Source organism: Varanus komodoensis, unplaced genomic scaffold (genome assembly GCF_004798865.1).
Source record: "Varanus komodoensis strain SLA01 unplaced genomic scaffold, ASM479886v1 scaffold51, whole genome shotgun sequence".
In the NCBI taxonomy this organism is placed as follows: Eukaryota; Metazoa; Chordata; class Lepidosauria; order Squamata; family Varanidae; genus Varanus; species Varanus komodoensis.
This window is the reverse complement of record NW_025336100.1, coordinates 3462742-3477734: the sequence shown is the minus strand read 5'-3', so window position 1 is coordinate 3477734 and position 14993 is coordinate 3462742. Positions and strand designations below refer to the sequence as shown.

The 14993-nt window shown below is 42.7% G+C and overlaps 1 protein-coding gene across 1 annotated transcript in view; it reads right to left on the bottom strand.

Moving 5' to 3' along the window:
• The window catches only part of EPHA5 (EPH receptor A5), a 262453-nt gene that overhangs the window by 55303 nt on the left and 192157 nt on the right, over window positions 1–14993 (bottom strand). Inside the window, exons 10-12 of the mRNA XM_044447269.1 lie at window positions 8719–8786; window positions 7553–7678; window positions 4557–4742 (exon numbers count right to left, since the gene is read on the bottom strand). Coding sequence (XP_044303204.1) covers window positions 4557–4742; window positions 7553–7678; window positions 8719–8786 — 380 coding nt within the window. The remainder of the gene's footprint in view (window positions 1–4556; window positions 4743–7552; window positions 7679–8718; window positions 8787–14993) is intronic.

The window sequence follows — 14993 nt, the reverse complement described above, 5'->3', positions numbered from 1 at the left end:
GGTTACCAGAGAGTGGATCACTGTTGATATGCTCTGCTTAGCATTTACTTGATAAATCAGCCTAAGCTGCTTGGTGCTCCAAGCCACTGAGTCTACCTGTGACTCCAGTGAAAGTTCAGGATCCAGGAGCACCCCTAAACCATGAATACTGTCATTTAGGGAGAATGCAACCCCATCCAGGACAGGTTTAATATCACCCAACTGAACAGGTGTCCCCTCATCAACAGCACCTCTGTCTTATTTGAATTAAGCCTCAGTTTATTGGCCCTCCCCAATCCATTGGTCTTCATCCAGAACAGCCACTGCTCCAACTGGGTTAGATGAAAAAGAGAGGTAGAACTAAGTGTCTCAGCTCACACCTCTAGATAACCTCTCCCAGTGGTTTCATGTAGTTGTTAAAAAGTATGGGGGATAAAATGCCCTGCAGTACTGCCATGGCACAGAGCAATAATCCCCCATCACTACCTTCTGGAATCAGCTGGTCAGGTAGAAGCAGAATCACTGCAAAGCAGTGCCTCCAGCTCCCAACCCAGCTAGCCTATCCAGAAGGATACCACAGCTGATGGTACTGAAAGCTGATGAGAGGTCCAGGAGAACCAACAGGGTCACACTCCCCTGTCCTTTTCTTGACAGAGGTCATTCCACAGGGCAGCCAAGGCATTCTCCATACTGAACCAAGGTATGAAGCATGACTGAAATGGATGAAGATGATCAGTGCCTGGAGCTGTTCAGCCACCACCAACTGTTCAAACACCTTGTCCAAGAAAGAGATATTGGCTACTGACCTACAGTTATTAACATCTAATACAGCTAATCCCCTTTATGGATCATTGCCTTGTCATGGCGAAGAGGCTTGTGTAGCTATGAGCTATGCCCTGCAGGGGCACCCAGGACGGACAGGTCATAGCAGAGAGCTCTGACAAAATGTGATCCACTGGAAAAGGAAATGGCAACCCACTCCAGTACCTTTGCCATGAAAACCCCATGGACAGTACCAAAAGTACCAAAAGGCAAAAAGATATGACACCTGAAGATGAGCCCCTCAGGTTGGAAGGTGTCCAATATGCTACTGGGGAAGAGCGGAGGGCCAGTACTAGTAGTGCCAGAAGAAAAGAAGCGACTGGGTCAAATCCGAAAGGACACTCAGTTGCAGATGTATCTGGTGGTGAAAGGAGAGTCCGATGCTATAAAGATCTACACTCCATATGAACCTGGAATGTAAGATCCATGAATCAAGGCAAACTAGAAGGGGTCAGACAAGAGATGACAAGACTGAACATCAACATCTTAGGAATCAGTGAACTAAAATGGACAGGAATGGGTGAATTTAATTCAGATGACCATCAGGTATACTACTGTAGGCAAGGATCCCTCAGAAGAAATGGAGTAGCCTTCATAGTCAATAAAAGAGTAGGAAAAGCAGTACTGGGATACAATCTCCAAAATGACAGAATGATCTCAGTTCGAATCCAAGGAAAACCATTCAACATCACAGTAGTCCAAGTCTAGGCCCCAACCACTGGTGTTGAAGAGGCTGAAGTTGACCGGTTCTATGAAGGCCTACAACACCTCCTAGAATTAACACCAAAAAATGATGTCCTTATCATCATGGGGGATTGGAATGCTAAAGTAGGAAGCCAAAAGATAACTGGAATAACAGGCAAGTTTGGCCTAGGAGTATAAAATGAAGCAGGGCACAGGCTGGTAGAATTTTGTCAAGAGAATACGATGGTCATAGCAAACACTCTTTTCCAACAACCCAAGAGACGACTCTACACACGGATATCACCAGACGGTCAACACAGAAATCAGATTGACTTTGGGCTCTGCAGCCAAAGATGGAGAAGCTCTATACAGTCAGCAAAACTTAGACCAGGAGCTGACTGTGGCTCAGATCATGAGCTTCTTGTTGCAAAATTTAGGCTTAAGTAGAAGAAAGTAGGGAAAAGCAGTAGGACACTCAGATATGACCTAAATCATATCCCTGATGAATATACAGTAGATGTGACCAAGAGATTTATGGAATTAGATCTGATAGACAGAGTGCCTGAAGAATTTTGGATGGAAGTTTGCAACATTGTACAAGAGGTAGTAACTAAAACCATCCCAAAGAAAATGAAATGCAAGAAAGCAAAATGGCTGTCTGAGGAAGCTTTACAAATAGCTGAGGAAAGAAGGGAAGCGAAAGGCAAGGGAGAAAGAGAAAGGTACAAACAATTGAATGCAGAATTCCAGAGAATAGCTAGAAGAGATAAGAATGCCTTCTTAAATGAACAGTGTAAAGAAATAGAAGAAAAAAATAGAATAGGAGAACCAGAGATCTCTTCAAGAAAATTGGAGATATGAAAGGAACATTTCATGCAAAGATGGGCATGATAAAGGACCAAAATGGCAGGGACCTGACAGAGGCAGAAGAAATTAAGAAGAGGTGGCAAGATTACACAGAAAGAGCTTAAAGTCCCTGATAATATGATGGGGTGGTGACCGACCTCGAGCCAGACATCCTGGAATGTGAAGTCAAATGGGCCTTAGGAAGTCTGAGCAGCAACAAAGCTAGTGAAGGTGACAGCATTCCAGCTGAGCTATTCAAAATCTTAAAAGATGATGCAGTAAAAGTGCTACACTCAATATGCCAGCAAATTTGGAAAACTCAACAGTGGCTGCAGGATTGGAAAAGGTCAGTTTACATTCCGATCCCAAAGAAGGGCCATGCCAAAGAATGTTCAGACTAGCAGAAGTACAGGCAGGATTTCGAAGAGGGAGAGTAACTAGAGATCAAATTGCCAACATACGCTGGATCATGGAGAAACCTAGGGAGTTCCAGAAAAAGATCTAATTCTGCTTCATTGACTATGCTAAAGCCTTTGATTGTATGGATCACAACAAACTGTAGCAAGTTCTTAAAGAGATGGGAGTACCAGACCATCTCATTTGTCTCTTGAGAAACCTATATGCGGGTCAAGAAGCAACAGTGAGAACTGGACACGGAACCACTGATTGGTTCAAAATAGAGAAAGGAGTTTGGCAAGGCTGTATTGTGTCGCCCTACCTATTTAACGTATATGCAGACCATAACATGAGAAAGGCGGGGCTAGATGAATCACAAGTTGGAATTAAGATTGCCGGAAGAAATATCAACAACCTCAGATATCCAAATGATACCACTCTAATGGCAGAAAGTGAAGAAGAACTAAAGAGCCTCTTGATGTGGGTGAAGGAGGAGAGTGCAAAAGTTGGCTTGAAACTCAACATCAAGAAAACTAAGATCATGGCATCTGGTTCTATCACTTCCTGGCAAATAGATGGGGAAGAAATGGAGGTAGTGACAGATTTTATTTTCCTGGGCTCCAAGATCACTGCAGATGGGGACTGCAGCCAAGAAATTAAAAGACACTTGCTCCTGGGGAGGAAAGCTATGGAAAATCTAGACAGCATACTAAAAAGCAGAGACATCACCCTGCCAACAAAAGTGCATATAGTCAAGGCTATGGTTTTCCCAGTTGCAATGTATGGCTGTGAAAGCTGGACCATAAGGAAGGCTGAGCGCTAAAGGATTGAGGCCTTTGAATTGTGGTGCTGGAGGAGACTCCTGCAAGTCCCTTGGACTACAAGGCGATCAAACCGGTCAGTCCTAGAGGAGATCAACCCTGACTGCTCTTTAGAAGGCCAGATCCTGAAGATGAAATTCAAATACTTTGGCCACCTAATGAGAAGGAAGGACTCCCTAGAGAAGAGCCTAATGCTGGGAACAATAGATGGCAAAGGAAGAAGGGGACGGCAGAAAATGAGGTGGCTGGATGCGGTCACTGAAGCAGTGGGTGTGAGCTTAAGCGGACACCGGGGGATGGTGGAGGACAGGAAGGCCTGCAGTAATGTTGTCCATGGGGTCACGATGGGTTGCACACGACTTTGCAACTTACAGCAATACAGCTAATGCTTCCTTTAAACACATATTTTGATAATGCCCTGTATTTGCTCATTTTGGGGAGGTGGTTATTACACAGACACTCTTTTATTCGAACTATATTCAATATTCACTTATGTACGTGTTGCTTTAAATTATTTGCCTGTTTCAAGGAAATTAACAAATGGTCAGTGCAAATGGATTTTCCAAACCTCTTTGACAGCTAAATGATTGATATTACACAATTATTTTCGTTGCTCTTCTCTGTACTTTTTCCAATCCAATGATGTCCTTATTCAGGTGAGCCAACAAGAACTGGACACAATATTCTAAGTGCAGTTGTACCAAGCATTTGTACAAGAAGAATATGATCCTGGCAGTTCTATTTTCTATTCTATTCTGTTCCTAATTATGCCAAGCATGTAATTTGCCCTTTTCACATTGGCTGCACTGTGAAAATGTTGCACACTGGGCCAACATTTTCATCAAGCTGTCCACTACCACCCCAATATCCCTGACTTGCTCAGTCACTGCTAGTGAAGACAGGCACATGACATCACCTTAATTTGATGTCACCAATAAACCAGTTGATATGGTTTTTCTTAAGTCAAGATCTCTATAACCCAAGTATTAATCAGCACTAAGTTCATACTTTTTGTGACAACACCTTCCAGGTGAATTATGTTGGAATGGTCAAACTGGCCCATTATGCTGGCTTCTCCCAGGAAATCGTGCCTTTGCTTCTCGGAGTAACCCACTTTCAGGGTTTTAATGGCCACTGGCAACTCATGCTTCCCAGGCACTTTCAACCGGCCACTGCATACTTCACCAAATTCACCTATGAACAAAAAGGTAACCTGAGTTAGCATCCTCTGTGATGGCAACTAAACAAATGCGAACACTTATTGTAAATAAATCATAACTATATGAGGAAATGTCAATTAATGCTTACATAAAGGATCACTTTATTCTTTATAGCCACTTCCGTTAATGTACTGTATGTAAAAGTAGTGCAATTATTCTTCCCAGATACAGAATATAATACCTATTTTAATCACTTGAGATTAAACCCAGGCTGTAGTTTTATAGCAGTACAAAGTGAAACATCCATGTTTGGAAATGCAAGTTTTGGGATCCTGTAATACTCATCACATTTAATCCAGCTTAGACTATAAATGAAACAGAGAAGAATTCTCCTCATATCTGGCTCCCTATAAACCTGCTCCTACAGACTCCTTCCCTCCCACCTATCTCTGTTATCACCCTTTCCTTTATTTACTGGGCCCTGTAATGAAGGCATTCAGCAAGGAGAGGAAAGAAAAGCAAATAGAGATATCTTTCCCTGCTTTAGAGGTGGAGCGTTAGAGTTAGGAAGGAAAAAAGGAAAATCTCCCCACATCTCCTTTTCCTTTCTGTGCACTTTGTAGTTGTTCATATTCAAAGGAGCCCCTTAAGAAATACTACATTCCCAAGGGCTACTGACATTGCTGCTGTTTTTGGAATTCCAGGGGAATACTTCAGCCATATGTGTTGCTGTGTAGTGCCCAAGGCATCAGCAAGTGAAAGGAGAAATCTCCCTTGTTTTCTTCAATCTTCTTGGACAAGAAGTGCTGCTCCACAATCCAGTATGGGTGGGAAGGAGGAAATTTCTGGGATTATTGGGAAAATGTCATATAACTGAGGCCAAGTTGGCTCAACATTGAGGTGAGTCAATTCTCCCATTTTTGGGAAGTAGTTTGGCTTATTGTCTGCAAAACTGTCTGGAAATTTAAAAAAAATCTATAACGTTTCAAGTCTTTCTGTAAAAGTTCTGCCTTAAGCTAATAACACTTTAGGTGATAAAATGGGACATGGATATCTTCATGATACTATACCAAAATATGAAATGCATGAGTTCAAACACACAGTAGAGGATGTCCCGGTTTAGAAAGCAATACATTTCTTTCACATGTTATGAGGGACACTGTTGTATTTGGCTGCCACATGAAGTAGCTTTTATTTTCACTGTTGCCTCCATGGAAATCCACCAGTTACATACTTTGAGGATGGGTCCCAAGCGCCTTTGGCTTCAAGCTAATTCTTCCTATAGTAAGACTCCTAGCTTCCTTTCAGATCCTGGGGTGATGCAGAGTTCCTTGCCTTCTTCACAAGTACATTCCTACTTTCAAAAAGCACTTTAGTCACAATATAATTTTTGTAAAATGTATTCTGTTAGAGCATTTAATACCTGAAATGGAATCCAAATTTGAATCTGTTTCTTGAATCTGTTTCACCTTAATATGCATGATTTCACCAACAAATAGTGATCCCATAGAAGATGACAACTTGCCTGCCCCCCAGCCTTAAAATGTCCACCTCATAATACCAAAGAGACTTTTTCTTGGATACACAAAAGGTACAGTTCAGTGGACGATATCCCTATACAAGTCCAGTAAAATGGATAGGAATGGTTAAGAATTTTTTTCCATCCAAATTTCCCTCCAAATTCTGAGATTCCAAATAGCTGGAGTTTGTTTGCAGAGCAAAACTAATTATTAGTGGTCCATAATTTTTTTGTATTACACTGAATCTCATTAGTAATATTATTATTATTTCCAGACATTGTGCATGGCCATTTGCTCATATTTTTCAGACATGTTCTTTTTCCTTACAGGTTATGAACACATTAAAACAGTATGAAAATAGGATTACTAGTGTCATCACACAACTGCAGCAGGTTTTCATTTTGTGCAATGATTTAATTAGTGGGCATGTACATTGATTAAATAATTGGGAAAAAAAAGAATCCTGATGGAATACTGTAATCCCTTACAAAATCTTTTTATAAATGTTCATAAGCACTGATATATATTGAGGACCTGTAATGGGGGAAAAGATTCAAAACAAGAACAATGAAAATGCAAAGGTCCAAAATTAATTTTAGAATTTCTTCAAGTTAATTGTAAAAAAAAAAAAAACCCCAAACAAACAAAACAAAACAAAACAAAACAGCAGATAATGGGGGAAAAATTGACCCACATCATAGTAGTGATGCAGAAGACTCCTCTGTAGATACGAAAGGAAAAACAACAGAAAAACAGTATTTTTCACCAGAGAAGTATTATTTGCACTTCATGGGGATTAAATCCAATTCCACTGAAATGAATAGGAAATACACATGTGCCCAGCCCTCACTGTAAAGAGGTTGTTGAGATCCATATCTATTTCCCACTTTCCTTCTAATTATTCCAATAACAGACACCAGAGTTAATTTTGAAAATAGCTTAGAAATGGTTTATATGAATTTTTGAATGCCTAACAGAGAGAATATCTAAACACAGGTACATACGCAATGACCAAGTGGCCAACAAAGCCAATGAAGGGTACAGTCACTGATGCATTAACAATTCTATGCATGTTTTAGTTGTAATTGTTTGCGTCACAGTAATATCAAAACTTTCACTTTCACACAACAGTTTCCAAAATGAACTAATTATCTTCTTAAAACTCATTTCTACAACATGAGCATTACTATTTTTATCAGTGATATGCTTGTCTTTTCTCAATTTTTATTGGACTTTCTTTGCACTGAATGTTCCTTAATGTACTCCTAACAGCATGACTGTGCAAATAAAAGGGAAAGGATACAAAGTATCTGGATCTTCTTACCAGCTCCAATAACTCTTTCAATTGATATACACGAGGATTCTATTTCTCTGGCAAACTCATGCACAGCTTGATTGGGATCTTCATAGGTATGTGGATCGATATATGTCCTTACACCTGGTAGTTTAACTGTGCAAAAATTAGAGTTCAAGATGTTACAAGTAGGGATGGTTGAGAATAAGAGGACTGGCACTTGAATTAGCTGGAACAAAGTTATAGAGGGAAATATATCTTACTAATCATGAAAATGAATATGTAAATATTGTATGTCATTGCCATAAATATACTTTATATGCTTCTTAAGAAACATTTGGGTATACTAGGGCTGTGATATTTAGGATTAATTGATTAGGACACTTTTAATCATCTAAAGAAGCTGTCACAATTAACTGTGCAGCAAAATATCTTAAATATAGCATTTATTTATTTATTATAGCATACATAAATAATACATAGGTTACTCAATATCTAATATTCTTATACACTTATAAAAACCTGGAGAGGCAAGTAGCATTTTAAGAGAGACATTCCCCCATGACCTTCCCTCTCCACTACCTCTGTCTCTCACAGAAGGAGGAAATGCCTTTTTTGAAATTATATGTGTGACATAAAAAATAGAGAAAGTATACTTTCTTCAGAAATATTGTCTTTACCCATATGCAAAATTATGTAAACTTAATGGATAGATTACTAAACTAAAACTCATACTATGAATAAGTTCAAATGTCTTTAATAGAATTGTAGCCCTGCTACATGGACACTTATGTACTTTGTACATGCAAAAAGGCTGCCAAGAAGAAATAAAACTGACATGAATATGAAACCACACAGTGTCATACATAATACAGAGATACACTTTAGGTCTTTTCTTTCCCTTACCAGAGTGAAGTGAACTGTGGAAGTATATGATCCATTCAGGAGTTTAGGCAAAGTGAAATACAATTAGAGCACATAGCATAGCACAGCAGAGTTGGAAAGGACCAAGAAGGCCATTGGGCCCAACCCCCTGCTGTTGCAGACCATCAATTTACACCTTCCCAATCAGTGGTCCTGCTCATTCCTCATGCATAGAACATGGTACTTATGTATTAAACAGTAGAAAAAAACAGAAACATACTAGAAAGCTTTAGTAGTGTAGTTCTATACCATATTATCTGAAATTAACTCACTGTGGCCATTATGAAAATGCATTTTTTCTTCTTCAGGGTCTTGTTTAGCTTTGCTGTAGCCACATCGCCTGTCATAGAACAAGATTTAAGGAAATATCTCATCAGTATTATCAGACAATACATGGATTCTTCAATAACACATGGAAGGATTCCCTGTTAATACCAATATTTTTGCTAGTGGAGAGCCAGTGTGGTGTAGTGGTTAAGAGCATGGGGCTGGGACTCAGAGGATCTGGGTTCTAGTCCCTGCTCAGCCATGGAGCCAACTGGGTGACTTTGGGCCAGTCACAGACTCTCAGCCCAACCTACCTCACAGGGTTGTTGTTGTGGGGATAAGATGGAGGAGGAGAGATGATGTAAGCTGCCTTGAGTCCTTTGTAGGAAAAAGGCAGGATATAAATCACAATATAAATATAAATAAATACAAGAAGGTCTTAGATTTGCACATGCCCTATCTATTCTTTCTCTAGATAAATTGTGACCTGGTAAAATATTGAGATCATTTGTTCCTCAGGACTTGGAAGACCTGCTATCCAGACCCTTTTCTCAATCCCGGTAAAGAATCTGGACTAAGGGAAACCCTAGTAATTTCATCTTCGGAATTGGCACCTCTTGACAGGGCATTCCCAATGGTTCCCCTGATATGAAACAAGGAAAAGAACTTAGAATTCTCTTTTACTGCTTCTGACTTTCTTGAATTCTTGAGGCAAAATGAGAACAGAGGTGCTGTTGGGGCAGTTTGCCACTTGTGGGTCCCAGAAACTCCCAGTTTCGCTACCTTCCAAGGCTGGCTGTTGATCCAATATTGCACCACTGTATCTTACTTTCCTCCCTTGGATCAGAAGAGGAGAAGAGTCAGTGCAGCGTAGGGCAACAAGGTTGGTGGCCAGTTTGCAGGGGATGCCCTTCTGACTCACTCTTTTTCTCTGTTTCTATGTTTCTAAGATAAGCGCAAAGGGCTAGAGACTTGTCTCCTCTCATTCTGAGTAGTACAATATTACAAGAAAAGGAGTCTATATTCCTGTTTTGTAGGAATGGGATATTGTGAAACTTCTCAGTCTTGCTATACACTGTTGCTGAGTTTTAATGAGCAATATGCAATGTTCCAAATACCTATTTTTATATAATAGCATTCTTTTTCTTTAACTTTCTTGTCCAACTTAAGGATTTTGAGTCATAACTGACGTCAAATATTCAAAGGCGTTCTAAAAAATATGTTAATGTTCCTTTCCTAAATTCACATGTCACTTCATATTCCACATATTTGCCTATTGTTAGGAATGAGAGAGAATTGTACTGGGATATTTTAACACACATACACTCCCATTTGGGTTTAATCTAAGGGTTTCATTGAAGGAACACTTGGTTTGGTAAAACACAGTTAAAGTAAATACATATTAAAATTACCAGGATCTAAATGATCCCAAAATGTAGAAAACAGCTCCTTCCATAGCAATGCAGCTGTTAATGTAACTATAAAGCATTCTTTTTTTTCTATAATCATAAACTTCAGTAGGTTTTGAGTTTAAGGAAAAGGTTCACAAATAGAATATCCAGGATCCATAAAAACTTGAACATATTAAGTGGTACAATTATATAACAATAAACAATAATATTTAATACAATGCTTATTAAACCCCATTATATTGGAGCCTAATGGGTAAAAGGGTAAAATACAATGTAAATGTTTAAACTGCTCTATAAAATAGAAGCAAAAAAAGAAAAATCTAGCAGCAATATAAAGATTTAAAATACAATAAAGGATTTAGAACAACAAAGACTAAAATTCTTGGGAAACTTCCTGGAAAAATAAGGTCTTTACCTGGTACCTAAAAGAGTACAAGGTAAGTGCCAGAGAAGTTCATTACAAAACTGGAGTGGTGCAACATAAAAACCCTCTCCCTAGTAGCCACTACCTCACTTCCTCTGACAGGGGCTCCCAGAAAAGTACTGCAAGGGTGATTTTAGGGTCCAGGTAAGTATATGCAGAAGGAAGCAATTGTTCAGGTAAACTTTGGGTTTCAAATACCTCTCTGCCTCTACCTCTTTTATTTAAAGCTATGGCTTAATAGAGTTCTATTTGATCCTGATATTTGATTAACTGCTTCTTAGGAGCATAAAAGGGTTAACAGTACACATTCATTCATTCATTCATTCATTCATAATATTTAGTGAAATAAGAAAGGCAGGTTGTTTACCTATAATTGTCATTCTTTGAGTGGCCATCTGTACATTCACACACATGGGCTTCTGCACCTGTGCAAAGTTTAGACTGGGGAAAAAAAATCAAAAGCTCACCATGCCAGAGTGCGTGGGAGCCCCTCCCCTTCTGGTTCTCATGTACATATGGGGAGGGGTTCCCACCCAGTCCTTCAGTTGCCTTGGGGTTCACCATGAGTCCCAACCTGAGGGACAGAAGGAAGGAAAGAGGAACCACAACCCAACCCTGGCTCTGGCATCCAAGGGAGAAAGGGAGGACACTGTCGGTAGACAGCAGCCAGTGGTGCTGGAGGGAGGGTTATGTGAATGCACAGATGACCACTCAAAGAACAACAATTATAGATAAGTAACTTGCCTTTCTTCTTCGTGGTCTCTGTGCATCACACATATGGATGATTAGCAAGGTTACTCTGTAAGGGAGTCTGTTGTTGTTGGAGAACTGATGAGAGTACTGCCCTGAAGGTGCAGTCCTACCTCATGTGGATGTCTAGCTGATAGTGTCTCACTGAAGGTTAATGGTGCGGATCATGTATTGTGGAGCAGGATGCCTGCCAGGAGTGTGGTTGATGTCACCTGGGTGCATGTGGAATAAGCCTGAGTTCACAATGTGAGTTGGATGCTGGCCATCTCAAAGGCAAGGCAGATGGAGACCCACTTGGAGAATCCTTGTGATGAGGACTCCTTTTTTGGAACCATCATTGCACATGAAAAGGCAGTTGGAGTGATGCATCTTCTCTGTTCTGCAGAAAGCAAGGTTTCCTGTCAATATTAAGAAGGTGTGGTGTGCCTCTATAAGGGTGAAGGGGTTGGGAAAGAAGTCCAGTAGAACAATATCCTGGTTTACATGGAAGGGTCTCAACTTGGGGTCAAGGTGAAGGACTGTCTTATCCTTGTGAAAGGTGAGGTAGGGTGTGTTGACTTGCAGTGTGGAGAGCTTGCTGGTGTGTTGGGGTGACAGTGATGGGGAAGACTGTCCTCCATGACAGGAGGTGCAGGCCTGTGGTCACCATGGACTTAAAGGACATCTTTGTGATGGCCTGGAGGACCCCTGATAGGCTCCATGATGGGGTGCAAGGGAAGACACTGGAGGCAATGTTGCAGAGGCCTTGCAGGAACTTGTGTGCTCAGGCTGTGTAAAAACAGAGGTCCCTGGATTGGCAGGTGGAAATGTGAGGTGGCTGCCAGGTGCATGCCTCAGTGAGGTCTGCAGGAAAGTAAGGATGTGTTCTATGGCAGTTTCTTTGGGAGTGAGCCCAAAGAAGTGGTGACAAAGGCTGTGAAGGCTTGGTAAGATTTGTGGGTGAACAGTCTAAGAGCCACCTCCAGTATTGTGGACACTGCAGAGGGGAGAGAGAAGGTTGCATACTGGTGTTGGGTTGGAGGACACAGTCCTTGTCCTGTGAGATCAGGTCACAAGACTGGCAGGCAAATGAGATTCCTGCTGGAGAGGTGGAGGAGGTGGGGAAATCAGGGTTGTTTTGGACACTAAGAGGTCATCAGGATGCAGTCCGTCCTGTCCCTCTGGATCTTGGCAATCATCTTGGTGATCAGAGGGAAAGGAGGGGAGGCATAGTATATAGTGTCTGAACCCACCTTAGGAGGAAGGCATTCCTCAGGGAGCCAGTCACCTGGCTGGCCCTGGAGCAGAACTGGTGGCACTTGGTTTTCTGGGCTAAGGTAAAGAGGTCCATCTTAGGTGTTTCCCACCTGTTGTGCAGGTCCCTGAGGATGAGACTGTTGAGCTCCCACTCGTGTGATGCTGAGGTGGTGCGAATGAGGGTGTTGCTCAACTTGTTGAGCTTTCCCAGTGCAAGAATTGCTGTGATGGTGACATCTCTGACTATTCACCTGTCCCAAATGGTGGATGTCAGTGTAGTGAGCTGTGTGGCTTAAGTGTCCCACCCCCACCCCCATGCAGGTGGTGCATGAAGGTGGTATTTTCTGTCTTAATCTGAATGTGGTGGCCTTTGAGGGATCTCTGGAAAGAAAGTAGAGCCTTGTACACTCGCAGCATCTCTAGCTGACTGATGTGGAGGTGGGCTTCATGAGCTCACATGGGGGCCTTGAGCTTGCATGGGGCCACACTGTGCCCCCAGCCTGTGGCACATTGAGACAACCATGGTGATGGTGGTAGTAAGTTTGGGAGGGAGGAAATAAGTTAACACTGGCAGCAAGGTTGTGGACCACCAATGGAGACTGCAGCTGATGTGTGGTGGGGAGGAGAGCATGGTGTTGTGGTTTCCCCACTCCCTGATGAAGACCTTGACGAACCAGAGTTGGGGAGGCCTCGTGCGGAGGTGGGTGAATCTGACCACTGTCACTGCAGCAGCCATAAGTCCCAGAAGAATCCGGAGTGTGTGGGTGGTGGTGAGGTCCTTGGTCCTGATGTCTGTTGCCAGTTCTCAAAGGGTGGCTGCTTGCTGTTCTGGAAGGCAGGCTTTCGCCATTGTCAGAAGGGGGAAAGAACAGATTTGTCATGATCGAGCAGGAGTCCAAGTTCCTGCAGGAGTGTGCAAGTGGTGTTTGTGTAGAACCCCTGTAGGAGCTCAGTCCTTGAGGGGGCCCCTAGGAGCCAATCATCAAGGTTTGCAGACCACCACTATGCATTTGATGAAAGCCCTGGCGGCAGTGCAGGGGGAAATGGAGAGGTCAAATGGGAGTGCCTAGAACTGGAAGGTCTCCTCCCTGATTTGGAAGTGAGGAAGTATCTATATGTGTGGCTGACAGAGCCATGGAAATGGATGCCTTTTAGGTCTATGGAACCAAACCAGTCTCCCTGGCAGAGTAGAGGCAAAACACTTTGTAGGGAGACCCTTCTGAACTTCCTCAGTGTAATGAACCTGTTGACACCTCAGAGGTTGAGGACTGACCTGAAGCCTCCATCCTGTTTGGCATGGTGAAGGAGTGAGATTAGAACCCACTGCGGAGGTCAAGGGAGACTCTCTGTATGGCTCCTTTGGATAGCAGGGCCTCCAGCTCCCTCAGCAGTGGTGGGGAGGTCTTGATCCAACTGAGGGGTGACAGAGTGCCTGCTGAAGTTGGTGGTGGGAGCAGGGAGGGGCCAGGTCTTCTTAGGGGATTGTCAATACCTATGCCTGGGCTCCTGGCACTTAGGTGGTAAATGTGTGCAGGCCAGTGGGTTGTGTCTCCTGTATGGGGACATGGGCTGGGCCCTGAAGGGGCAGTCATAGAACAGGTGCTACTGTTCATTTACAGCAGCAGGGAGCCTGATGGGTTCCTGGCCACTTACGTTGCTTGGGATGGTGACCAAAGCATCCTTATGGCAGTGACTCTCACCTTCTGGAGGGAATCCATGTGCTTGTCAGTGCATGTTGAAAATTACCTCTCTGTTGAAGGAGAGGTCCTCAATATGTGGACCTGGGGGAGTCCTGCTGAACACAACCAGATATGCCAATCAAAGGCCGCTGCCCCCATCATGGTCTTTCCATCACAATTGGCATGGTACCTGGTGACCTCTATATAGTGCCTAGTCAGTTTTGCTTCTTGGATTGCACCAGGCATACAGCCTCTTCATCTGGGAATTATTTGGCCATGGGCCCCATCTTTTCCCAGAGGAAGAGCTGGTAGTGGGCCATGGTTGTCTCATAGTTCAAGACCTGGAGTCCCAAAGAGGCAGTGGCACAGACATGGTGGGTGAGGCCATTGAGGTGTCACCCCTTCCAGTCAACAGGATCAGAGTGCTTGTGCTGGGAGATCCCTTGAACTGACATCATGATCACAGAATTTGGCTTGTGGCTTTAGTGAAGGAAGGGGACTTCTTTTTCCATCATCCTGTACATCAACTCAATTTTCTATGATGTGGCAAGGGCAGTGGCAGTGGACTTTCAGGACTGAGCAAGGCTGGAAGGAACAGAATGGCTACTTGCATGGATGCTTCAGCACCTAGGGTGTTGAATACAGGGTCTGGCTCTGGCTTTGTTGCCTGCATTTTCTGGAGCCTCCAGTTGCCTGCCAACTGCAGCACCAAATCCACAAATCAGCCCCTCTTCTCCGATGGTGACACTTGGTGTTACTTGTAGACTGCAGCATCTGGA